The 26,192-nt window shown below is 41.6% G+C and overlaps 1 protein-coding gene and 1 long non-coding RNA gene across 6 annotated transcripts in view; one reads left to right on the forward strand and one right to left on the reverse strand.

Moving 5' to 3' along the window:
- Positions 1–23,621, reverse strand: EEF1AKMT1 (EEF1A lysine methyltransferase 1). 5 transcript variants are annotated; one of them, XM_008692125.2, is made up of 5 exons: positions 23,052–23,143; positions 12,303–12,465; positions 8,772–8,854; positions 3,978–4,258; positions 1–1,770 (listed from the first exon to the last, which is right to left on the reverse strand). In XM_008692125.2, the coding sequence occupies exons 2-5, from the start codon at positions 12,444–12,446 to the stop codon at positions 1,697–1,699; spliced, it is 582 nt and encodes a 193-aa protein (XP_008690347.1). In that variant the 5' UTR covers positions 12,447–12,465; positions 23,052–23,143; the 3' UTR covers positions 1–1,696. The 5 variants fall into 5 exon arrangements, with proteins under 5 accessions (XP_008690347.1, XP_008690346.1, XP_008690345.1 ...); XM_008692124.2 differs by lacking the exon at positions 23,052–23,143 and adding an exon at positions 23,554–23,621 and having other exon boundaries at positions 271–2,077; XM_008692123.2 differs by lacking the exon at positions 23,052–23,143 and adding an exon at positions 23,528–23,592 and having other exon boundaries at positions 271–2,077.
- The window catches only part of LOC121100405, a 22,447-nt gene continuing 19,615 nt past the window's right edge, over positions 23,361–26,192 (forward strand). The window contains exon 1 of the long non-coding RNA XR_005832194.1: positions 23,361–23,580. This is a non-coding gene — a long non-coding RNA (uncharacterized LOC121100405). The remainder of the gene's footprint in view (positions 23,581–26,192) is intronic.

Consider the following 26,192-nt stretch of genomic DNA (forward strand, 5'->3'; position numbering starts at 1 on the left):
TTATACAACAATGTAATTAAATGTTTAATGAGTCAAGCTCCGAGCCTTCCCTCCCCCACCTTGCACGAAGAAATAAGGTTTCTCTTCCTCATGTAAACGCTAGACTTCTAGGGTGACTACCATTCTGTATTTCTAGGCTGCGACTTGCCCACAGTTCCTAAGTTACATTGACATTTCCATACATGATTTGTTACTAAAATTTGTTACTGGCCTAGGTGATTTTTAGTGAACTGACTCACGAGGAAATAATAAGGTAGGGGTATTTTTTAAAGAACAAACATTTATTGAATACGTCATATGTGCCAGGTGCTGATATACTGATAAAAATATAAATGTCTCATAAAAGTACCTAGTGATTTTTAAAGTAAATTAAAAATTATCCCAAAGTAGGACCATCGAGAGCTAAGAAAGAACAGACAGGAGCAAGCTCCCCCGCCCCCCAATTTCCTGAGCACTGGCGCTTGGGCACGAGGCTCCCCAGGACAGGCTGGGTTTTCGCCGCAGTAACCACCCCACAGACTGTGATTTTCAAGAGCAGACACGAGTATCCTGCTCCCCCTCCATGTCCACGGCAGGCCCACTGCTGCCCGCTAGCACCCGGGCAGCCAGAGCGCTTCTGTGGAAACCTGCTGGCAGCACATCAGAGAGAAAATAAAGCTCTGCTTGGCACTTCATGTTTTGTTAGCAAAGGAAGTCATCTGAGGTGGGGAAGTGTTATTCCTAACTCCCTCTTTTTAAAGTTTTTATTTTGAAATGATTCCAGATTCACAGGAAATTGCAAAGATTCTACAGAGAGGTCTTGTGTATCTCTCACCCAGTTGCCCACAATGAGAACATCTTCACCGAGCACAGATTCCCCATCAGGAACTGGACACTGCGCACCGCCCAGACCTCACTCAGAGTTCACCAGCGTTGTGTGCGAGCGCGATGCGTGTTCTGTGTCACGCCATCCGTGGAGCTGTGTGTACCCGCTGCACGATCAGGTGCAGAAGAGTTCCATTTTCCCTAAGATCTCCCTTTACTCGTCCCACCTATCCTCCTCCCCCAGCCCGATCTTGACCTCTGCCAACCACCAATCTGCTCTCTATTCGAGAAGGTTACATAAATGAAACACAGTATGTAACCTTTGGGGATTGGTTTTTTTCACTGAGCACAAGGCCCTTGAAATCCATCCAAGTTGCAGGTATCTGTGGTGTGGATGAAGGATGAATAATTTTTGAAATAGAGCAGTCAGCATGCTTCTCATCTCCTTTTTGCTGTAGTGTTTGGTTTGCGGATGGCACTGTCAGTTTCTCAGGGGGCTTGGAGCATTAGCTGTGGCTTTAGCTGAGGATACAGAGGCCTGAGCTCACAGAGCGCACCTGGGCTACGTCCTGTCATCCCTCGAAGAACCGGCGCGAAGAGGAAAGATCCAGGACGCTTTCAAGGTTCCAAGGATTATCAACTTCTCTTATGGAGGCCAGTTGTGTCTCCTTGAGGGGCTGGAGCAGATGGCAGGCCCCTGCACAAGTCCTGCGACACCCTGGGAAAGCTGCTGTGAAGAATCAGTGGTCCGTTGGGTAGAGTCAGAATAGGCCCATTTTAAGGGGGCGGATGGCCTGAGGCAGAGGCCCAGGTCCTAATTCAGGTCTTGGCCAAGCTACTAAGCTGTTCGTACTTCGGTTTCTTACCGAAGTACAGGTGAGGAGAGCAGATTTTAGGTAGGTTCTAAGATTTCTTCCCACCATAATTCCATGCATTCAAGTTGGCAAGAGCATCCGAGAGAGGTGCCTGCAATAAGGAACTCATAATGAGATGTTGTATTCCTCATTTTGAAAATTAGGCCAGGGATAGCCCCACTTTGCAGGGGAGGGGAGGAGGTTATAAATTTCAATCCACCAAGGAAATAATAAGAGAAATGTCACACAAGACCCTTTACCATATTATATTACTATCTGCATTTAGATTTCACGGTCTAGCCCAGAATCATAATTCACGTAACAGCGAAACTCATTTCCCAAGGTTCGGGTATGTTTTGGAATAAACTTGCACATCTTCACGCCAAGAAGTTTTGCTGCCTCTTCTTCCATGACGGCACCTGAAGGAACAAACCCAGTGAACCCAAAGCCTGAAATCCCAACCACACAGCCATTGCCAGCAGTGGAGGGATTCTAGACTAGAATACATGCAGTAATAAGTTGACGATATCCTTCAACAAATACGGGGGAAGGTCAATTCTTTATATCCCTTTTTACTTTCTTCAACACATTTGCAAATTACCTACTCTTTCATTTAATAAATGGTTTTCCTACCTCTGCAAAACTGAGACACTTAGACAAGTTTAGAAATAAAGTTATATTCCACAAAGTAACATAAGGAAAGTAAAAATAATTACTAAGAGCTAGTATTTTCCAAATTTGAGTCAGAACACCCCCCTTTCTCAGTAATACCTGATCTTGCAAACTCGTGGGAATACATTCGCACAAGTTTTGGCTGAGTGTTCCGCGTGTCTCACCCACTGCCTGGCACATGGCCACCGCTGCGGACACACTTCTGGGGGCGGGGGAACACCTCTCCCGGACATCCCATTGCAGGAAGCGCTTCTCCAGCCAGTTGAGGCTGAAGACCCAGGACTCGCCCGGATTCATCCCTTTCCTCCACATTCTGAGCATAGCAAGCTCTTCTACCTTGATCTGGAAGTGTATCTTTACTTCCCCGCCCTCCTTTCTACTGCCACACCTTGTGCGGACCAGGTCTCTGCTGGACACACCCTGGGGGGGGGGCTGCTTTCACTTCCACCCTAAATCCCTTTCAGCACCAAGTGAAAGCACACTTCTTTAGGCAAACTGGATCCCATCAGCTGGAGGCTGCCTCCTTTAAAGGACAGTCCCAAATCGGGCCATCAATGTAGGAGCCCTCTCGTCCCTCCCCTGGCTTCAGTGATGCTCCCTGTACCTGTGCAGCCCTGGGCTGCGCTCCCCTCATCCCTCCAAGGACCAGGGAGAGGAGGAAAACTCCAGGGGGCTCTCAGACACTGGTTCCTGGAATTACAACCTCTTCCCTGCCCCCCACCCCAGGGGGGCCACCCCTTGAGGTCTCCACTAGAATGCTGCTCCTCCGGGAGCCCTCCCAGCCCCATCTTAAGAGCACGCATCAATCTCAGTGCCCACTCCGCCCTTCTCTGATTCTTTCACTACACTTACCAGAATTGGTCATTCATCTCTTCTGTCGGGTCTGTTACTGTTTTTAACCTAGCCCCTAAAACTGAAAGGTATGCTCCATGAGATCAGAGCGCCAGCCTGTCGGCCGGCACAAACGGCTAGCAAACAACTATTGGCTTAATAAGCCTTAAGTAAACATGACCTGGGAGAACCAGAGCCACCTTCTTGACAATTCTACACAATGGAGAACAGACTCCCTGCAGCTCCGGCTCCCTGCTCAGCCCAGCCTGAGGGGTAGGGGCCTCGGCAGCACCCAGGGCCTGAACAGCAGCCCCCCAACGGAGCTGGCCAGGAGTTAATGTGCCAGTTCTCCACCAAGCCTCTATAAATCCACCTTCAGAAGGTACATCACTCTCACCAGTAAAACTCTTCCGCTGATAAAATAAATCTAATCCAGTGTCTAGCTCTGTAACCCTAGGCAATTCATTTCAACGTTATCGAGTCCACGTTTCTCTCTCATCAAGTGTAGAGGCTGGATCAAATACTGCTACTACTCCTGATGAGAAGGAGTAAAAATAACACAGCACACTCACCAAGGGCCAGACCCCACCTTACGTGTATCATATCCCTTAACTCCAGTAATGCTGAAAGGCAGTAGTATTACCAGTCCCAATCTGCAGATAAGAAAACCCGGGCACAGAGAGGTTATGCGACTTGTGTAGGGTCACACAGTAGGTGGATTCAGGCTTTGAGTTCTGAGATCTCTTCCAACTCCTGAAACCTAAGGCTAGAAGACCCCGTCATCAACGTTCCCGAGACGCACAACCCAGCACCCACCTGTGCACAGCAGAATCTTGCCCTGAGTCAGATACTTGATGGTTTCCGACATTTTTCCGAGACACTCCTTGGAAAGGTAGGGGGGGTCTGCTATTACAATGTCAAAACTATGTGCGGCAATTTTTTCAGGTAAATCCAATGGATTATTGTAATCATAGAAGATAAACTCCTCTCCGTATATGGCAAATCTTTTGTCATATTCAAAGATGTATACCGAAAAGTCTTCTCTGTGTAGAGTTCTCAGTTTCTGGTAAACACTGGGGGCACTCACACAGGCTATTCTAGAAAACAAAAGGAACAAACTCATGAAAGATCTTTAATGGATAGCTTAGGGTGTTCAGTAACAACTACTTCTCCAAGAAAATACAGGTCCTTGCATTCAGATTTTAATCAGAGTGCAAGCTAATGTAAAGGCAGTAGATCTCATGAGAAAACTATACTGCCTCACTTTTAAGGAATCTGGTGTTTAAAAATCCTGCAACTCATAAGAAAGAATAACTGTGCTTTTTTATAGCAAAAAATGTAAAACATTAGGAACACATTAGGAAAAAAGTTAGATAGCCCAAGGCTTCAATTTGCTTATTATTTTCACGTTGGTCCTCGTTTTAACATTTATTTCCAATACTTTTAGTCTCAAATTAAATATTTTGAAGTTACTTTGTAATATTCATAATTTAGAAAGAAAAACCCCAAATGATTGCCTCAATAACTTGTTTTCTGTCAAGATACCCTAAAATTTGACCTCAGTGCAGACCAGCTACTTTGAATTTCTGCTTTTCTGTATAAGGAAATCAAAGAATCTGTTTCATTATAAGCAGTCCCTAGTTTACGAATGGGTAGTGCTCCAACATTTAACTTTAAAACCAACTACTAAAAAAGCTAGAAGTAACCTAAATATGAATTACTAAGTTGACTGTGGTACATCTATTAAAATGGAATGCTACGTAGTCATTACTCTGTAAGATACTCAAGGAATAAGTGTAAACCATGCTTTTTTATTATTATTATTAGTTTCAGAGGCAGAATTTAGTGATTCATCAGTTGCATGTAACGCCCACTGCTCATTACATCACGTGCCCTCCTTAATGTCCATCACCCAGTGACCCCATCCCCCCACCCCCACTACTGTGTTGAACAACAGAGATCAAGCTTGCATGGGTGTAAGAATATATGCTTACAGATGCACCAGTGGTCTCTGGTAGATCCACAGAGCCAGAGACAACTGCCTCATGGAGGGGAACCGGGGCTCTGGAGATTGACTTTTTCCTCAATCCTCTTTGTAACTTTTAGATTTTCATCATTTATATCATCATTCAAAAAAGTACTCCTTTTAAAAATTAGACAGAGCCTTAAAACTGTGAGATGCATTTCTGAACAGAGACCGTGTTCCACGTACCAGCTGGGTTCCCAGGCCCAGCTAAACAGGCTTCTTGGCCCGAGTGCACTTGAAGCATGTGATACACCCTGGCGATGTCACACACGCTTCTGTGAGAAACACACAGGTTCCAGCCTGAGAGACAAGGGCCACCAGAGCCCCAGTCCAGGCTGCTGCCAGAGCTCCAGGGGGCAGAGAGGCAGAGGATGGAATGATGTTCGCATTGTGCTCAAAGACAACAAGCAGCAACCCCAGCTTAGATGCACAATGCAAGTATCACCTGAGAAAGAGGGTGAGATACAGGTAGTTTCAGACAAAATCTGAGAGTTTGTCACCAGCAGATCTCCACCATGAAATTCCAAAGCTGTACTTAGGGGCAGAAGGAAAGTGGTCTGAAGTGCAAGAGGGACTGAGAGCGGAATGGCGGTAAACTTGGGGGAGATGGTGTCATTTATCCTGCAGCAGACCCAGCTCTGCCACTCACCGGTGGGTGACCTTCTGCAGGAGACATCATCTGGGGGGCCTCGGAGTCTCCCTTTCCCATGGAGAGTATAATGGAGCACCAAATGGGATGACCCCTGTAAAGCATGTGTACAGCAGACAGGGCACACAGTAAGGGCTCGATAAATGCTACTGTTATTCATTTGGCATATTATGACAACAGCTCCCAAAGATAGTGAAGATGCCTTTCAGAAAAAAATAAAAAACTTCCTCCAAAGCCCCTATATTAATGGAAAAAAAGAAAGTATGTGTAAAAACACTGTCATTAAGAAAAACCTAATAAACATCTATATATAGTTTAAAAGAAAAAGAGCAGCAAAATGAAAAACTTAGGACTTCCAGTTAAAGATAGCAGATGTAACACACTCATTGACATCTGCTCCCTCATGAAAGCCTATTAAATAAAACATAAGCACAGTTTCGTTTTGTTGCTTAAGCATAAACTGCCGAGAGCAAAGAGAAGTCGAGAGGAGACCCAAAACTACAAAAACCAACCAACCAACCAACCAAAAATCCCCTTAAGAAGTAGAAAAGCAAATGGATGGGTGGTATTTGGCTCAGCAGACCCAGGAAACCAACTCCTCACCTGGCGGCCAGGTGAGCTGAGAAGCAGCCTCGTTTACATCAGAGGACCCCAAAAGCTCCCCCAAAGGCTCACGTATCTGCACAACCAGGTGACTCAAGAAGTGGGGGTGAAGGTGCGGCTAAAAACAGGAGGATTCACTGAAAGGTCTATTTAATAAAGAAGAAACTTGTTCCCAGGATTCTCTTCCCTCTCCCGAGCCTCCACAACTGTGGCAGAAACCTTTCCCCAGACTGAAGGGCCTGAGTTAAGAGCATGAAAGGGTTCTCTACCCGGTACAGAAGATGAAAGTGCCACAGCAAGACACCCCGAGGACTGGCATTAAGAGAAAACCTGAAGCTTGCAGGGGGCAGGGGCGGGAAAACACAGTTTCCTACAAGAAATCAAAATGGCGTTGGGTTTCTCACAGCACCTATGGAAAACTGGAGGCAGTGAGGCAATGCCCTCAAAACCTAGAAGAGATACCCACAGCACGACTGCAGTCAAGAGGAAGGATAGAATAAAAGTGTTTGCAGATATGAAAGGTATAAAAGGTTCCCTTTTCTAGGGGCGCCTGGGTGGCACAGTGGTTGAGCGTCTGCTTTCGGCTCAGGGCGTGATCCCGGCGTTATGGGATCGAGCCCCACGTCAGGCTCCCCCGCTGTGAGCCTGCTTCTTCCTCTCCCACTCCCCCTGCTTGTGTTCCCTCTCTCGCTGGCTGTCTCTATCTCTGTTGAATAAATAAATAAAAATCTTTAAATTAAAAAAAAAAAAAGGTTCCCTTTTCTGCGGAAGCTATTGAAGGATGTACCAACCAAAACAAGACTGTAAACTGAGAACTGGGGTACAGGAGGGGCGCCTGGGTGGCTCAGTTGGTTAAGCGACTGCCTTCAGCTCAGGTCATGATCAGTCCCGCATCAGGTTCCCTACTCAGCGGGCGTCTGCTTCTCCCTCTGACCCTCCCCCCTCTCATGCTCTCTCATTCTCTCTCTTTCTCAAATAAATGAAATCTTTAAAAAAAAAAAAAAAAAAAAAGAGCTGGGGTACAGGAAACGGGAATCCAGAACAAAAGAGAGGTAAAAGGGCTCCACAGTGTGATGGTGAAGGGCGACACCAAGGTAAAGCTGGTAGCAGAGCTAGAAATCCACCAGTGTGGATAAGAGAAGCTTGTAAAGCCTCAGGAGTAACTTTTCTCATGGAGCTGAAACATTTCTGAATTAACCAACAGTAGGTTCATATAACTGGAGGAGACCTTGAGAGTTAATTCATGATATGAACATAGACACACATAAAATATAAGAACTACTGTCTTCAGGAAAATGAAAAATCATATAGAAAAGGAAGAGCATAGGCTCCGCTGTAAGGAACATTTGTGCTGGCATAATATAAACCCTGTCCTAACCAAAATTAGGACAGAAGTCTATCAGGAGTGTAGACAGAAGCATGCACATGTGCGGAGCTAAATCCTCACAATCCATAGTAAGAAGTCAAGAAATAATGTCTACAAGCGATAGATCAGGAAGTGCCAATATAAACATGCATTTAGAAATACGGTTGTAAATACCAAAAGCGTCCACTGAAAGGGAGCAGAAAAGGGGAGTGAAGCCTACAAGGGGGCAACAAACAATTGATTTTTTTTTTTGAACAAGCCTTGTGGCACCATTTGACTTTATATGCATACAAAATTCCAATGAAAATAAAAACTGAAGTAACAAACAGAAAACCTTGGGGCGCCTGGGTGGCACAGCGGTTAAGCGTCTGCCTTCGGCTCAGGGCGTGATCCCGGCGTTATGGCATCGAGCCCCACATCAGGCTTCTCCACTGGGAGCCTGCTTCTTCCTCTCCCACTCCCCCTGCTTGTGTACCCTCTCTCACTGGCTGTCTCTCTGTCAAATTAATAAACAAAATCTTAAAAAAAAAACCAGAAAACCTATATTCTTTTTCTTTTTAATTTTTTAAAAAGTAATCTCTACTCCCAATGTGGGGCTCAAACTCACAACCCTGAGATCAAGAGTCACGTGCTCCACCAACTGAGGCAGCCAGGCGCCCCAAAAACCTGTATTCTTAAAACTTCAAAAGTCAAAGATTAAGACTTTTTCCTTTTAAAGCAAACTTTAGAGGTATAAAGGTAAGAAACAGGTTAGAAAACGCTGAAATAAAGAACAGAGGTAGGACACCCTTCGGATGGATTTCTGTGTGTCCCTCCTGAAGCAGTTCTTAACTCATCATGTTCTGCAAACCAGGGATTTTGCAGAATAGGGTTCAGACTTCTTACAAACCATTGCTCAACTAGGAAGGACATTTCAAATTTTACTTTAGATCCGAAGACAAAAGAGAGGCCAACTCTGGATCTCACCTGCCTCGTTCTCCAGCAGCCGCAATGGCTTCCTTCGCAAGTTGCAAAGCGGTTTCCTGACTGTACCAAAACTGGCTCAATTGCTGGAACAGAGCAACGAGTCGATCATTTTAGCACCACCATAACTGTTGTCCTTTTAATTTATATCAACCATATCGGTGCACATATTTTTTCAAGTTTTTTTTTTCTTTTTCTTTTCAAAATTAATTATTCTTTGAAATTATTTTAAATTAACAGAAGGCCCTAATTAATCACTAGATCTAGGCACTGAGCATCAGGGGTTGCTGACATCACAAGAGGAGACAACCAGTCAGTGTTTCTGCCGACGGAAGAACACACTCCCTCCCACCTTTGTGTAGCTCTTGCCCAAATAAACAGTACCTGAATCTGATTAAGCTTCTGGATTCAACTACCAGTTAGCGGAATCAAATGTGGAAGATAGAAGAAGTGTTAACCAACACCCCAAGGATGAGGGCAGCAAAACCTCTGTGACCCCCCGCCCACTGCCGCCCCCGTCTTTACCCTGTGAGTGTTTCCTAAGTTACTGGGTTTTCCTCACGGGGTAAGTTGTTTGTCATCTTGGTCTTTCTCTTCATGCTGATTGATGACTTTATTTTAACTTTCTAGTGATCCCTAATTACCCACTTAATTAATAAATGAAGGAGATAAAATTTTAATGGAAAAAGTAGATTCTTCTGCAATGGAATAGGCCCATTTCTCCAACAGGCCTCCCTCCGCAATGGGGAGGGCTGGGGCGCAAGTGATGGGAGTAGAAGAGTGTGCCGCCAGTGTATGCTGATGGCTCTCAAATCCAGCTTTAAAAATGTCTCCAAAACATATGCTCATTTCAATAAATGCAAAAAGAAAAGCATTTGACAAAATTCAACACTGCTTCATGGTTAAAAAAAACTCATGGGGCGCCTGGGTGGCTCAGTCGGTGAAGGGTCTGCCTTCGGCTCAGGTCATGATCCTGGGGTCCTGGGATCGAGTTCCGCATCGGGCTCCCTGCTCCCAGGGAGTCTGCTTCTCCCTCTGCCTCCCCCCCTGGCTTGTGCTCTCTCTCGTTCACTCTATCAAATAAATAAACAAAATCTTAAAAAAAAAACTCTTAGAAAATTAGGAATAGGAGGGAACTTTTGTAAACTGATAAAGGGCATCTAGAAAAAAACCAACAGCCTTAAAAAATGAAAGATTTATTTTTCCCCCATAAGATAAGAAAGAAGTCAAGAATGTCTGCTTTCAACATTTTTTTTTTTTAAAGATTTGAGACAGGGAGAGAGAACGTACGCACGTGAGAGATCACAGATGGGGGGAGGGGCAGAGGGAGAAGCAGACTCTCCGCTGAGCACAAAAACACCACTAGGCTTACGAAGAAGAACAACAGTCCCTGCCCCACATCTCCCTGCCATTGAGCCCCACTCCTCAGAAGCATCTTTGAACTCTTGGCTCTTCTATCATTTGTTCCCATATTTCCAAATATTATGCTTTAAATGCTCCCTTAAAAAAAAAGGTTTATTATTTTTAAGTAATCTCCGCACTCCATGTGGGGCTCGAACTCACAACCCCATGACCAGGAGTCCCATCCTTTTCCCACGGAGCCAGCGAAGTGCCCCTAAATACTAGCTCTTGATTAATCCACTTTACGTTATGACAGATGAGGATTTCACTCTGTCATGCACACCCTCTCCTATCCCGTCCCCTCCCCATATAATTGTAACCTGTTTTGGTTAAAATCATTGTCAGTGTTCACTGTGGGGCCAAGTAATACATTATGCTTCCATTTCCTTCTAGTATGTTACCTTTTCTTTTTCCTAGACTTAATATGTTTATCATTTGCTTGTTTCTTTGAGCCAAACTCTAATTCTCCCAACACCCTCTGGCAGCCTTGGAGAAGCAGTGCATGGGAGGCCAATGCCATGAGACTTGCCATTTCTAAAATGTTTTTTATTTTATCTTCACATTTGATTGATAGCTCAGCTGAGTACAGAATTCTAGGCTGAACAAAATTTTACTCCAAATACTGAAAAAAAAAAGCTCTACTTTTTTCTAGTTTCTAACAAAGCTATCAAGAAGTGCAGTGTGACTCATCCTGAGACTTTGTAGGTGGCCTGCTTTTCCTCTGGAAGGTTCTAAGATCCTGTCACCTGCATACAGAATTTTCACAGTCTTCTAACCATGTGTCTTAGTAAGGATGTGCAGCTCTGGAAAATTTTCTAATATTAATCTTTGAAGATTTCCTCCCCCCTTTGTTTTCTGTTCTATATTTCTATCTCCAATTAGTTAAATATTGAGCCTCCTGGATTTATCCTCCAGTTTTATAATGTTTTCTTTCCAATACTTGTATCATTCTCGCTCTCTTTTTTGGTTCCTAGGAAATTTTCTCAATCCGATAAACAAACCAAACCAAAGAAAGTGTGAAAATTATAAAAATACTTAACTCTAAGTAGTGGAATTAGGAATAACTTATTTTTGTATTCATATTTTTATACATTTCTACAACAACCATGGATTACTTTTAGAATCAGAAAAAAACACACAGTGCTTCAAACATTAAGCAGGGGGGAAATGAAAAAGAATAATGAGGTACTTCAAGTCTCTGACATTTACTACATGTAGAAGCATCAAACCAGAAGACAAAGACACATAAAGAATGGAAATTGTGAGAAAGAGGCTTTTGCATAGGTGGAAAATTTAGTGTAAATGTAAAGAAATATTTTTTATCAGTCAGTTTCAAACAGATGGTAAACAGGAGAATTTTACACAACTTACGATCCAAACTCGACACAAAATGTAAAAGGCTATTAAAAAAAAAAAAAAAAAAAGACACACAAAATCTTCCTTCTAGTTCCAAAGTGACAGAGAGACAAGTCCATTATTGAGGGGTAGGCACAGACAGAAAACTCAATCTTCATCTATTTCTCAACTATCTTCTTCGAAAATTTAAATTTCTAGGTTCCAGCTTAGGTTGGTTTCCCTCAACTCATTTTTTTTCTCTTTTAATTCCTATTTTTACTTAGACCATAAAAATAGGAATTAAAATACATTCTATGCACCAGAAATCATTAGTATCTTCTTTAGAACTGCCTCTCATCTTTTTTCATTGCATGTGTTAAGTTCAATTACCCCATTTACTGCAATGATATATTTTACCCCTTCCACAAGGATGCTGGGCTCCATAAAAATCAACAGAAACCGTGTGTATACAAGAAGGAAGCACAAGTTTGTGTTGGTCATAAGTGAACATGCTGTCCCCTTATCTGAAAAGTCCCCTTGTCTGACCACCAACTAGCCTGATGGTCAGAACCAGGAAAATCTGCTTTTATACTGTCTTAAATGATCATGGGCTGCTTTCTGTCTTAGCTCCCCAGAAAGGCTATCAGCTCCTGAGGGGCAGGTGAGACAGACATGGACGTGAAGGGGGATGCAGACATACAGGGCAGGTCAGACAGGTGTGGACAGGTACGGACAGATATAGAGAGGTATGCAATCAGTGCCCGTAACTCCTGAGAGATGTGGAATGCATTTACTTACCCAGTTCTCTTCTATTATTCCAATGTTGTATTTATCATCCCCACCTGGGTCGCTTTGTTGCTTCTGCTCAGCATAAAATTCCTGGAGGGCTGCTAAGGTGTGGGAAGATAGCCGGGGGATCTCGTCATCATCAGAGTCACTCATTTCACAAATCGTCTATAACCTGCAAATAAATAAGCAAAGGTGCTGTGGGGGTATTTTTCCCTTTCCCATCGAACAACAATTTGGAAATTTTTTATCTCACATAGGATCCAAACTGGAAGTGAGTTTTATAAGGGAAACCCGTATCTCAATTTCTGAGATCAAACATCTACAGAGGTCTCCTGTTGAACTACAGCTCAGCAAATGCAGGCTTTTCCTTTACATGTATTCAGTTTTTACAAATGATATGCTCGCATTTTTAAGACTCCTGGCCGAATGATTTTTTTTTACCATAAATACCTAAAGACATTTTGCATTCTTCTGGTACCCCAAAAGCCATACGCAGACATTTCACAGTAGATACCCTGCAGCACAGATCATTCCAAGTTTGAATGTCACTGTTCAGGTGATCTAAGGTTCAGGGGTGTTATTGATAGGGTAAGTGAAGAACAGATAAAGGAGGGGAAGAGAAAGAGGTATGGAAATTTAAAGAAATGACAAGGATAAGGGGGGAAGAAGTAAAACACAGGGAGGGAGAAGAGGAAGGTGTTTTGCAGGAACTGACGGCCAGGCCAATCACTTCTTGTGGTACCACCGGAGTTAGCCAGACTGAGAGGTTAAGGCACAGCCCTGGTCCAGACAACAAAGTCTGCCCAAGACTCCCGACCACTCCAAGTTCCGGGGGTTCCCCAAATCACCCTCATGTTCAGTAATTTGCTAGAAAGATTCACAGAACTTACTGACAGCAACGTACCCCAGCTGCATTTAACACAGGGAAAGGATACAAATCAGAGCCAGCCAAAGGAAGAGATGCACAGGTCAGAGTCCAGAAGAGTTCCAAACAGGAAGCTCCCATCGCCCTCAGGATGCATCACCCTCCTGACACAGATGTGACAATATGCATGCAGTCCTACCAACCAGGGAAGCTCTACAGAGTTTCAGTGTCATGATTAGGCTTCACTACGTTGGTATGAGTGACTGAATGATGGCCCACCTGGCTGAAGTCAGTCTCCAACCAGGAGGTAGGGCTGATACGGCCTGACGGCCCTCCATAAATAACAAAGACCTTCCCACAACTTAGGAAAGTTTAAGTGTTTATAGGTTACCTCCCAACAGTCACGGAGAAGGCCAAACCTCTCTTTGAGGTCAAATTCCTTACTACAAGGTACCAAACATATTTTTAGGTCAAAAGTTATCTAAGAGCATAAAAACAGCACCCTATTTGCTTTTTGAAATATGTCTAAAATGTACAGCACGTGATCTGTTGAAAACCAGCGAAGATTATTCAATAGCTTCGTCACGTTGCTCCCTCCTCCTCCAAGGCCTGCGGGGGTGTGTGTGATTGACAATCTTGGCCTCCCGCCTACACCGCCAAGGGCAGCTGGTAAAACGGCATTCAAACATGGCAAATTCCCCAGGCCTAGGAAAAGGGTTCAAAAGATGCTGAGCAGCCATTTAAAATGAGAAATGCCAGGGCGCCTGGGTGGTGCAGTCAGTTAAATGTCTGACTTCTGGTTTCGGCTCAGGTCATGATCTCCGGGTCCCGGAATCCAGCCCCTTGTCAGGCTCCATGCTCAGCACAGAGTCTGCTGGAGATTCTTTCTCCCTCTGCCCCTTCCGCTCCTGCTCTAATTTTTTTTTTTTTTTTAATGAGAAATGCCTGCTAGATGCTGCATTTGTTCTCCTTTTAAAATCAAAGAGCTATGCATTCTACCTATAATCCAGAAAACTACCAAAAAACAAAAACTAAAACCAAAAATCAAAACAAAACCGAAACCAAAAACCTTGTATGTACCAACTACTGACAAACCAATCTATTTTCATGAAGTACGAATAGCTTGTTGATTCCTTCTTTCCTTTCCTCATCAAAGACTCACCTGTAAAAGCTTGTTGATAAAACATCTATCGCACAAATTAATCTCGAAATATAAATAAGCCCTCTACGAACAAGCAGTTTCCCCTCTAGGAAGAGAAGGACCAAAACACAAGGTATAAACACGATGACAGATTTATATAAAGTTCAAAAACAAGTTAAACGATTTGTTTAAGGAAGCACATAGACCTATATTTATCAAAGATAGACTAATTTTGTTACCAAACCCTCCCAAAGAGAAGACTTGAGGCTGAGCAAATTCACTGATGAGTTCTATCAAACATTTAAAGAAGAAATGTTGATAATTTTATCATACAGAAAACAGAGCAGAAAGGAATACTTCCCAACTTGTTTAATGAAGCCAGATTAAATCTAACATGAAAATGCGTCAGTGTTACAACCAGGCTCAATTCCTGATCAGATACTGAGGGTGATCAGATAGCAGAGGTGGAGAGGGGTGGTGGTTTCTGGTGAAACTGATTTAGCAAGCTTTTTGCTAAAACTAGATTTTACAAAGGGCACAGATGGGCCTTGAGGGTTCAGGAGCGTTACTCAAGTCTGATCAAGCAAACAATCTTAGCCACAGGAAACTAGGGCCTGCAGGCCAAACGAGGCCTGTGGCTTGTTTTTGCAAACCAAATTATTGGGAAAACAGCCACACCCTTTTGTTTACATATGGCTTACAGTTGTTTTTATGATAAGCCTAAAATATTTACTACCTGGTCTCTTACAGAAGTTTACTGACCCCTGGTGTAACGGTTGAAAAGGGAAAAGCCATATGGTCATTTGCATGGATGCTACAAACGCGTCTGACAAACTTCGACACCCTTCATGGTAAAAACTGAGCAGACGGTATGAGAGGGAACTTCTGTAAAAGAGCACCAACAAAACACATAGACTTCTCACTTGAATTACTTGAAACACTGAATGCTTTCTCTCTACGCTCAAGAATGAGGGAAGGATATTCACTGTCACCCACTTTCATTTAACATTATCCTGGCCTTTCCAGTTAATTTAAGAAGGCAAACAAACAAAACAAAAAACAAGCAAGCATGAAGATCTGAAAGGAAGAAGTGTCCCTATGTGTAGACATGATTATTCACAGAGACAGTCCTAAGGAAACGCTGTTCTCTCATCCAGGTGACCAAGGTCAACATCAAGGGTGATGATTCACCGTCAATGGCATGCAGTCCTGATGCGTTGTGATAAAAACAGCACTTTACCTCCATGGTCTTCCTCCCGAAAAACACAATCCCAGTGTAAGCATGACCGAAAATCAGACAAACCCCAATTAAGAGACATTCTACAAAATACCTGAGCAGTACTTGTCAAAACTGCCAGGTTGTCATGAACAAGAAAAACACAATAAACAGTCACTGCCAAGAGGAGCCTAAGTATTACCTAAGGACATCAGAATAAAGTATGGGCTTTGGTTAAAAATAAGGTAGCAATATTGTTCAGTAATTATGACAAATGTACTCTATTAATAGAAGATGTTAATAATAGGGGAAACTGGGTATAGGTATATAGGAACTCACTGCACGATCTTCACAATTTTTCTGTAAACCTCAAACTATCCTAAGATAAAGCTTATTTTTAGAAAATTTTATAGAAGTATAACCAACTTCAACAACAAAAGTTACTAGAACAAGTGAGTTTATCGAAGTCTCAGAATACAAGATCAATACAGAAAAATAAATTGCATTTCTGTATTCTAGCAGCAAATAAATGGAAATTAAACTTAAAAACAATTTCCCATAAAATAGCATAAAAAATACTTATGAGTATATTTAACGTAAAGACTGTAAGACCTCGACAGTGAAAATTCCAAAGCATTGCTGAAAGAAATCAGAGAAGACCTAAGTAAAAGGAGAGACATACCATGCTTGTGAACTAGAAGAATTAGTATTCTTAAAGTGTCATTTCTCCCCAAATTGATTCATACATTCAATATATCCAAGCATGGTATGTGTGTGTGTGTGTGTGTGTGTGTGTGTGTGTGCGTGTGTGTACACCTTCGTGCAAGTGTGAGTTTAAAATAGAATTGACATACTGGTTCTAAAATTTATTTAAACATTCATTCATTGAAGGACATTAAGACTGCCTCCAGTTTTGGGCTATTATGAATTATGAACATCTGTGTACAGTTTTACATTTTTTTTCTGACTAAAGCTTTGTTTATATAAACAAATTACAGCACTAACCCATTTATCAATATTTTGATTAGCTTCTATATCCTCAGTGTGAGAAACAAATAGACAAAATAAGAGTGGACAGATAAAGCAAGTAAATCGAAAGAACGGAGATACTGATGAGAATGTAGGGTATCGGTACTCTAAGTTGGGTAATAATTTAAGTTGGTATAATCTCCTTTTGGAAAGAATCAGATATTCTGGATATAAGAATATTCCTACTTTCTGACCCAATTCTCATTTCTAAACTTTATATTTTGAAATGTTTACAGATTCACAGGAAGTTGCAAAACTAATACACAGAGGTCCAAGTATCCTTCACCTATTTTTTTTTCTCATTATAAAACTTAGAATCAGGATGTGATTTTAAAATGTTAAGTTTACTTGTGGGCATGTTTTCTTAAAGTGATGGTATTCTTATAACCCATGCATCTCAGATTTGATGAAAAATAGTTATCACTGTAACAACTGCAGGCAACACAGTGAATCATCCATGCAGCAGATCCACTGATGATTTTATAATCCAGGTTTTATAGCCTCAACATAAAGTGGTCAGAGAGAGGTGACACTGTCTGGGAGTTGACAACGTCTAAGTGGTATCCATGGGAACGAACAGTGAAATAAGCTGTGTATAAAGCTTATTAGAGGATTCTGGGAAGACTGTCTCCATACCTAGACAGCTGTACTGGCACAGTCTGTCTGATGTAACTATTTTACAACTCTAGAGTTTATTCAAAGGCTTGCAACTTCCAAAGGAAGGCTAAGTTACAGTTAATTTCAGTCAGTTTTGGCACTTAGCTCATCCCCCACTCCTTACTCCTGTGTCAGGAAGCTGTGCACATGATTCTGTTTTGTGTTTGGTCTTAACATATCGAGGTGACTGAGTGAGGACATGGAGAGATCAATGCTGTTAGAAGAAGTGTTTATGATTCACAGTTCCCCTAGAAATGAATGGCACAGTGTGCCATGAAGGGCCACACAAAACTTGTCACATGCAGGGTTAAGGAAGCAGAGAGAGACCTGGAACTCTTATCTCTACTGCTAAGACGGTTGGGAGGTAATTAGGTGGGGATGTCCCCTGTTTGGGCACAAAGTAAAAACACACATTCTACAGTTTGTGGTTGGGAGGTTTGCGATATGACCTTGATGTGCCCATGAAAGCTGGTTTGCAGGGCAGATGTAAACAACTCTGGCCACTAGTTTGGCCCTGTAATTAGCTGATGCCAAATAAACAAATAGAAAACCTAAGAACACACAATTTCAAAAGTCCCAGGAGCAGTCTGTATGCAATTTGTGGGAAACAAGGTAGAGAATAAGGGCTCTGTCCTTCAAATATTGGGCATCTGTGTTCTGATCACTAACTGCTGCTGCTTGTGGAGGCACAGATACAGAGCTAGGCAGCCCTTATGGCAAGGCTCCCAATGTTGTCATTACTTCCACCTCCAGCCGAAGAAACTCTGAGAGGATTTAAAGGGCCAGCAGTCCTTTCTTTGCTTCATTTTTCTCTTTTTCTCCTTTTGGGAGCCAAACATTTAAGGACTAGATCATTATAAAAAGCAACTGAATATACTGGGGAATTTAGAGAGTCACTTACTGTCTTCCCAGGAAGAGGTGGAGGCTCAGAAAAAAACCTGAGAAGACCTTAAGTTTACACCTTAGGCTGATACGCAGCACAGAAAGCCCTACAACACCAAAACCCAAAAATAATAAACAGAACAATAATAAAAATTAGCAAATCCTTGGGAAGGGGAGAATCTGATTTCCAGAGTACCACATTATTAGATTGAAATATCGTTTTCAACAACAACAACAACAACAACAACAACAACAACAGAATCATGAGGCATACAAAGAAACTGTAAAGTATAGCCCATTCAAAGAAAAAAAGTAAATCAACAGAAACCATCCCTGAGAAAGATCGGAGGGTGGACCTACTAGACAAAGACTTTAAAACATGCTAAAAGGGGCGCCTGGGTGGCACAGCAGTTAAGCGTCTGCCTTCGGCTCAGGGCGTGATCCCGGCGTTATGGGATCGAGCCCCACATCAGGCTCCTCTGCTGGGAGCCTGCTTCTTCCTCTCCCACTCCCCCTGCCTGTGTTCCCTCTCTCTCACTGGCTGTCTCTATCTCTGTCAAATAAATAAATAAAAAATCTTTAAAAAATAAAAATAAAAAAAATAAAACATGCTAAAAGAACTAAAGGAAGATGTGGGAAAAATTAAGAAAATGATGTATGAACAAAATGGAAATATCAATAGAGACAGAAAATGTAAAAAGAAACCAAAAGGGAATTCAGAGCTAAGAATTACAATTACTGAAATGAAAAATCACCAGAGGAATTAAAAAGCAGATTACAGTAGGCAGAAGAATCAGCAAACTTGAAGATAAGGTAATTAGAATTACTGAGTTTGAGGAAGAAAAGTAACAGAACCTAAGGGCATACTCTCAAATAGACCAAAATACATACTGTAGGAGTCTCATAAAGAGAAGAGAAAGGGACAAAGCAATTATCTGAAGAAAAAATGGCTGTACACTTCCCAAATTAGGTGAAAGAACTATAAACAACCAAGAAGCTTAATGACCTCTTTAGTAGAATAAACTCAAAACTCCCACGTATTATAATGAAACTATCAAAAGCCAAAAACAGAATCTTGAAAGCACCAAGAGAGGGTACTTGTCACATACGAGGGATCACTAAAAAGATCATCAGTAGATTTCTCATCAGAAACTTTGGAGGCTAGAAAGGAGTGGAACGATACAAAGTGCTGAAAAGAAAAAAATCAACCAACGACCCCTTATCTGGTGAAAATGTCTTTCAAAAGTGAGGGAGAAATTAAGACATTCACAGATAAACAAAAGCTGAGGGAGTTCATTACCACTAGACCTGCCCTGCAAAAACTGGTAAAGCGAGCCCTGTAGTTAAAATGAAAGTACACTAGACAGTGACTCAAAGCCATATGTAGAAATAAAGATCTCAGAAAGGTAAATATATGGGCAATCATAAAAGCTAGTATTATTGTAACGTCAATCTGTAACTCTACTTTTTATTTTCTACATGATTTAAGAGACCGATACCCAAATGTCTATATCAACAGATGAACGGATATACATACAAAGGAATATTATTCAGCCTTAAAAAGGAAGGAAGTTCTGACACATGCTACGATATGGATGAACCTTGAGGACATTATACTAAGTGAAAAAAGTCAGTCACAAAAAGACAAATACTCTATGATTCCACTAATACAAGGTGCCTAAAGTCGTCAAATTCATAAAGACAGAAAGTGGAATGGTGGTTGCTAGGGGATGAGAGGAATAGGAAGTTGTTTAATGTGTAGATAGTTTCAGTTTTACAAGATGAAGAGTTCTGGAAATGGATGGTGGCGATTGTCGCTCAACAGTGTGAATGTATTAACACTACTGAACTATACACTTAAACATGGTTAAGATGGTAAATTTTATGTTACATGTATATTACCACAATAAAAATATTTGGGGAAAATGTTATTAGAGTGGATATCAATGGACTGTTAAGGTAATTAGATTAGATTGTTGTCCTGCTCTGGTTATTAGAGGCTTCCAGGAAGTGCTATTTAAGCTAGGATCTCCCATAGTCAAAGAAAGGAAAAAGAGCATTGAAGGTAGAGGAAACAGCCTTTGCATCAAGTGGTTGGTAAAAGAACTGATGCATTACAGTTTCAAGTAAATTAGGAATAATCTCAAAAGAACTGCCTAATTCAGCAATAAAACAATGTTCACAATAAACTGCTAATTTGAATTTCATTGTTTTATAGTTTTGTTTATATTTAACTTGAGAATGTGTTACCTTCTATAGTTGTGGAAGAATCAAAAGCAGGATGAATTATTTGCCTTTGAGGTTATAATTTAGAATAAAAATAAATTAACACAGAGGTGTCTGCAGCAGTCCCACTGAGCAATGGTATGAAGGCTTTAAATGAGCAACTTTAGTTTAATGCAGAAAGCACAAAGAATAAATTTTTAGGCAAGCATACCAGGAGCTATCCGGCTAGAGAATTTCCAGGTGGAAGTTCCAAAGATTAGCATGTTGTGCATGCTGAACTGAGAAAGACTAAGAAAATATGGCAAACTGATCTGCAACCTACTAAAAGGTCTCATTTTGGTTTGGTGTTTCAGGATTAGGAGTTCCTTTCATTCAGGAAAAGAATCAGGCAACTATTAGAATCCAACGTCTGCTGGCAGAGTTGAAGTGTACAACCAGTTCTTGATCAAAGCTACACCACAATACTGTCTAGGAGAGGTAAAGGACAAAGAAAAGTATGTGTGTGTTAATGTGTGTGTGTACATATGCGTGGGTGTGCACGTCCAAGTACATTCGTATAGGCACACGTACACACATATATCTCTGATACACAGGAAAATTTGAATTCTTGTTAGTACCAAGCACTTTCGACAGCTCCAAATGTGGAGAAGGGCTTTCAAACTACAGCTTGAAATAAAATCTGAAAACCATAAAAAGCAACCAATTGATGTTAAATATAAATTAAAGAATTCCAAAAAGCAGTTTAAGAAAGTTGTCTACTTTCACGGCTGTAAAAGGCAATTACACTTCAATATATATATTTTAGCATGAATTTTGTCCCAAAATAAAATTTCATCTTAAAGCAGAGCAGATCCATTCATTTGGTAATCATTTATTGAGGTACTGCCTTGTACTAAGCACTGTTCTTGGTGATGGAAATCAAAGTCCCAGTCCTCTTAGAGCTTATATATATTCTAGTGAGGCACAGACTATAAGCAATGGAAATAAAATGTGTTGGATGATGGTAAGATCAATGGAGGAACACGTGGAGAGTGGAGGGGGCTGCAATTTTCGCAATCATAGACTGTTTCCTACCTTATTAAAGTGAGTTCAAGACTGTATCACTTGTTAAGTGGGAAAAACTTAAATCTGCTTATATAATAAACATTGCTACAGACTAAACGAAATGAACTTTAGTTTCAATATATTAACTTTTTTACTTAAGTCACTACTTCACATCTTGAGCATTGTTTAAAAATTTTCTAAGTGGGTTTATGAAATTGATGTGTAAGAGATTTTCAAGTCCAAAAGAGTTGGGAAGTGCTATGTCATATTATTATTAAACTGTTGCTGGGGGCGCCTGGGTGGCACAGTCACTAAGCTCCTGCCTTCGGCTCAGGGCGTGATCCCGGCGATCTGGGATTGACCCCCACATCAGGCTCCTCTGCTGGGAGCCTGCTTCTTCCTCTCCCACTCCCCCTGCTTGTGTTCCCTCTCTCACTGACTGTCTCTGTCAAATAAATAAATATTTAAAAAATAAATAAATAAAATAAACTGATGCTGAGCCTTATATGGCTCACACATGAGATCAGTGGTTCTCATAGATTTTGTACCCCCACCCTGCCCGCCCACCCCAGAAGGGAACATTTGGCAATGTCTGGAGATATTTTTGGTTGTCAGAACTGGGGAGGTTCTGCTACTGGTATCTAGTGGGTAGAGACCAGGAATGCTGGCAAATACCATATATTTACAAGACAATCCTCCATAACAAGGAACTATCAGGCCCCATGTCTACAGTGCCACGGGTGAGAAATAAGACAAATGATTGTGATAATGTGGTGAGCCCTTTATTAGAAAAGCACCATTCACCACCATTTAGTGCAACAGGATCAGAATGAAGAGCATGTGTGGGCAGAGAATAGAAGTGAAACAGCAGGTGGCATTTTAACTTGGCCTTGAGGGAGAAGAAAAGATGAAGAGTGAGGATTACAGAAGGAACAGCATGAGCAAAGGATGGACACATTAATGTGCAGCATCAGTAGGGATTAGCAGGCTCCTAATGGACTGTGGTTACTTTCTATTTCTTTAAATAGTACTTAACTCAATGTAACTAATGTAATCCTAAAAAGTAATGTGTAAATCCAATCACATTTCAATGTATAAAATTCTTCAATTTCCATATATCAAATTTACTAAAGCAAGCCACTCCCTCCCCCACTGTATAAATTCACACAGTATCATATTGCCTTCTGCAAGTTATTTTGGTCGCAGCATGATTCAGTGGAAAGAGCATTAACCTAGGACTGACTCATCCCAGACTCCTGAGTAAATGGGCGGGGGGTGTGGAGGAAGGGAAGGGAAACCTGAGGTAGTTTGTGAGGCTCCCTCTGCAAATGGGTAAGAACGGCCTACATGTTCCCTAGTTTTGCATACTGCCCTACGACTCTACCATTATTCCCATTTACTGTCAAAAAAGGGCCATAATCTTCCATTTTCATTTTTGCATATGTAGTTACCCCTACCTAAAATGCTTTCTTCCCTCTCATTTTCTAGAATTCTATTTATCCTGTTATTTTAAAAAATTAACTTTAAAAAAGTGAGGTAAAATTTACCTACGGTTTAATACAGATCATGAACGTACAATACGGTGAACTACTTTGTACACCTCCACGTAACCGCAACCCTTATCAAGATAGCCTTCTGGTCTTACACATCCCCCCCTTTCCCCCGGAAAGAGTCCCCCACCCCAGCCAGGTTCCTTACTATGATTCCTGTACTATTAAGACGCTACAGCCCTTCCGCACCTCCAAGTTTCCCGTCTCCTCGCCTGCCCCTGGGGAGCTGGGGCCTGGTCTACTTCACTTTACACACCGCGCCCAGCTGAGGACCTGCCTCCTACGGCCCCAGGTGTGGAGGCTAGAACTTCCGGGGCAAATTTAGGCCCGGTCCTGTTTCTGATCGGAGAGGCGGTCTCCTGCGGTCCTGGCTTGGGAGTTAACTCTTCCCCGCACCTGGACTGCCTAAGCCCCCGCCGGGCTGACCCGAGCCGCGACACACGAGGCCGGGTCTCACACAACAGCAACCGGGTTCCCCTCTCGGTTCGGCTGCAGCTCTCCTGCCATCCCCAGACACCACTAATTGAAACCACTCCTCCTTTACTGCACTGGAGAAACGGTGACAAACAGAAAAAGAACCGCAACCGATTCAGCAGCCGCTGAGCAGCGCGGAAACTACCCCACCTTGACACCCGGGATCGTCTACTCACAAGCCACGCGTGCGCAGTCACCCCAAGGTAGGACAGTGGGCGGGGCCAGCCCGCGCCGCGTTCGCGCAGCCGCACACCCTCCCGCCCGAGGGCGCTTCCGGATGGCCCGGTAATGTAGTTTCCTGGAGCCATTCAAGCCTCGCTCCAAGCGTCCGCAAGTGCTGACTCTTGATGGGAACCGTCTCCTCTCGTTTCTCTTTCTTATAAATTACCTCCAAGAATGGTGGCAATAGACAAAATTTAAGGTTTTAGATTCCCTTCAAATTAAACGTATTCCAAGTAGCTTATTTTGCACTTGAAACTGGATGTACGTTTCACAAACATTAAACTCAAACCTCTGTCTAGTTTACCCAGTCTTAAATAGAGGAATTAAAAAAAAAATTTTTTTAAATAGAGGAATTAAGGCATTAAATTGAGGCTTTGTAATATTGACGGAATTAGAAAAACTCAAACCCTGCACTTTGGCTAGATTTCCTCCTCGGTATGATTTGCCTACCTACCCAAACTTGATGTGGTTAAAGAAGTCTAGCCATATGCATTCTTCATTTGGGGGTTAGCTGCAAAGAATGCAAGAGATATAAACGAGTGCAAGATCTGATTGGTGAACGGATGACGTAGACAGCTATCTTCATGCTGAAATAAGACCAACTACTAATTTGGCAAACAATGTAATTATGAGGCAACAACATTCTCCATGAAAACGAGGATAGTTTTTGGTCAGCTGACTTGCCAGGAGTCTTTCAGAGCCTTGAGTGTTGAATGCGTTCAATAGATGACATCTAGCACACAGTACCTAACACATAACGGGCACTTACCGTAAGAAAGGGTTTCCTTCCACCTTCACTATTACCAAGTCATAATTGAGATACCTTTCCATTCCCCAAGGCAATCAATCTATGTTATGTTCTTATTTCCTTTATCAATTTTATGATCTTGCTAAATTTTATACATTCTGAATAGCTTTAAATCCTTTTTGGGATGAGGATATAAATGAATTCCTCAGCTGCAAAACGATGCCATTCAATAGCTCATAAAAGAGGTTTACAACTTTGTGAGTACCATAATTTCTGTTTTAACTACTGCTTGCATGTCTACAACAACCCATGCTTTATTTACTTCGAATGCTTTGAACTGATGACAAATCTATTAAACAGTATTTCAAAATCAGATGTTCAGCAAAAGGGCTGGAAAGAAAATATGTAAAACTAAAAGAAATCAATAACATGAACCAAGAAACAACCAACTTTTATGGCAGTACATTTTTACAGAGGTAGTGTTCCGTACATACGAGACTACCTTGGCGTATAAATTAACAGAAACGTTTATGCTAAAGCAAATTATTTTTGGTTTGAAACATCTTTTTAAGCTTTCAAAGTTTCAATTGCTTTCCTAACATGTGAGACACAAGTTACTTTCATGTAATGTGTATGACTACGTTAATTTTATAAAGTGACCTAGATGTCAGTAAAGTCATGTAATCGTACTTCCACCGAGTGCTGACTGCCCAGACAGCATGTCTCATTACTACATGAAGATTAGAATTTTCCTGGTGAAACGTTTGCACTGTAATTCAATAGTTTTTGAAAATCATAAAGAAATGTAAAACATCGAAGGCAATTTATTATTGAAGATTATTTGTCAAATTAAACTAGACTTGAAAGATGCTTTCAAATCAATTTCAATTCAAATTACACCTTTGTGTATTCAGAAATTATTTTTGTTCATCTTGTTACTTTTCAGAAATGGTGCATAAGGGATGCCTGGGTGGCTCAGCTGTTAAGCGTCTGCCTTCAGCTCGGGTCATGATCCCAGGGTTCTGGGATTGAGCCCCGCATCGGGCAGGGTCCCTGCTCCGCAGGAAGCCTGCTTCTCCCTCTCACACTCCCCTTGTGTTCCCTCTCTCGCTGTCTCTGTCAAATAAATACAATCTTAAAAAAAGAGAGAGAGAGAGAGAGAGATGGTGCATAAAAGGAATTAAGACTACTTTGAAAAGGTCTCTTAAGATGAACTTACACCTGGTTTTCCCTAAAAAGTAACTAGTAATTACCTATAATTACAAGAACACAGATTCTGGTGTTTTCTTTTTCTTCCATTTGTCAAGTACTGTATCACCAGATTATTCAACCTAAGTATGTTGTAAAGGATGTTCCCTAGAATTCTAGTCACGTAAGATGCTTTGAGAAGAAACCATTTAAAAAGCTGATGGAAATCCCATTAAGATATTGTAGAGCTTCCAAAATGTGTTAGTGTAGTAAAGCTTTAACTTCACATGGTAAAAACAAAAAATCAACCAAAACCCCCACTTGTTTTATTTCTCCAATATATTTGTAACAGCTAAGTTATATAGAATTAGTGATTCGGGAAACTTTCTTTAGGAATCACTTTAGGATTGTTGTAGGAATAGGAGCTGAATATTCAACAGAAATTGAAACCACCAACTTAAATTGATCAATTTTCTCATATAGAAAAGAAGAAACAGTAAATAATATGGTGAACTCTATCCCAATACTAACATGGTGGTTGTGGCTAGGGCTAGTAGGTCACATTTTAATGATGTGAAGGTTATCACAGTATTTAAAAGTAATTAATGACTATCAGGTATTAGACTTTGTATTAGGACATGTTTATTGATCAAAATG

The sequence above is a fragment of the Ursus maritimus genome, unplaced genomic scaffold (genome assembly GCF_017311325.1).
Source record: "Ursus maritimus isolate PB19 unplaced genomic scaffold, ASM1731132v1 scaffold_10, whole genome shotgun sequence".
NCBI classification, from domain to species: Eukaryota; Metazoa; Chordata; class Mammalia; order Carnivora; family Ursidae; genus Ursus; species Ursus maritimus.

What these genes read in the sequence shown, in the direction of transcription:
- EEF1AKMT1 (XM_008692124.2), bottom strand. Translation starts at nt 12,446, where the DNA reads ATGAGTGACTCTGATGATGACGAGATCCCCCGGCTATCTTCCCACACC. An exon ending in GAATAATAGAAGAGAACTGG is followed by an intron (nt 8,855 to 12,302) that starts GTAAGTAAATGC and finishes GCTCTGTTCCAG; the next exon opens with CAATTGAGCCAGTTTTGGTA. An exon ending in CAAGATTCTGCTGTGCACAG is followed by an intron (nt 2,078 to 3,977) that starts GTGGGTGCTGGG and finishes TTGTTCCTTCAG; the next exon opens with GTGCCGTCATGGAAGAAGAG.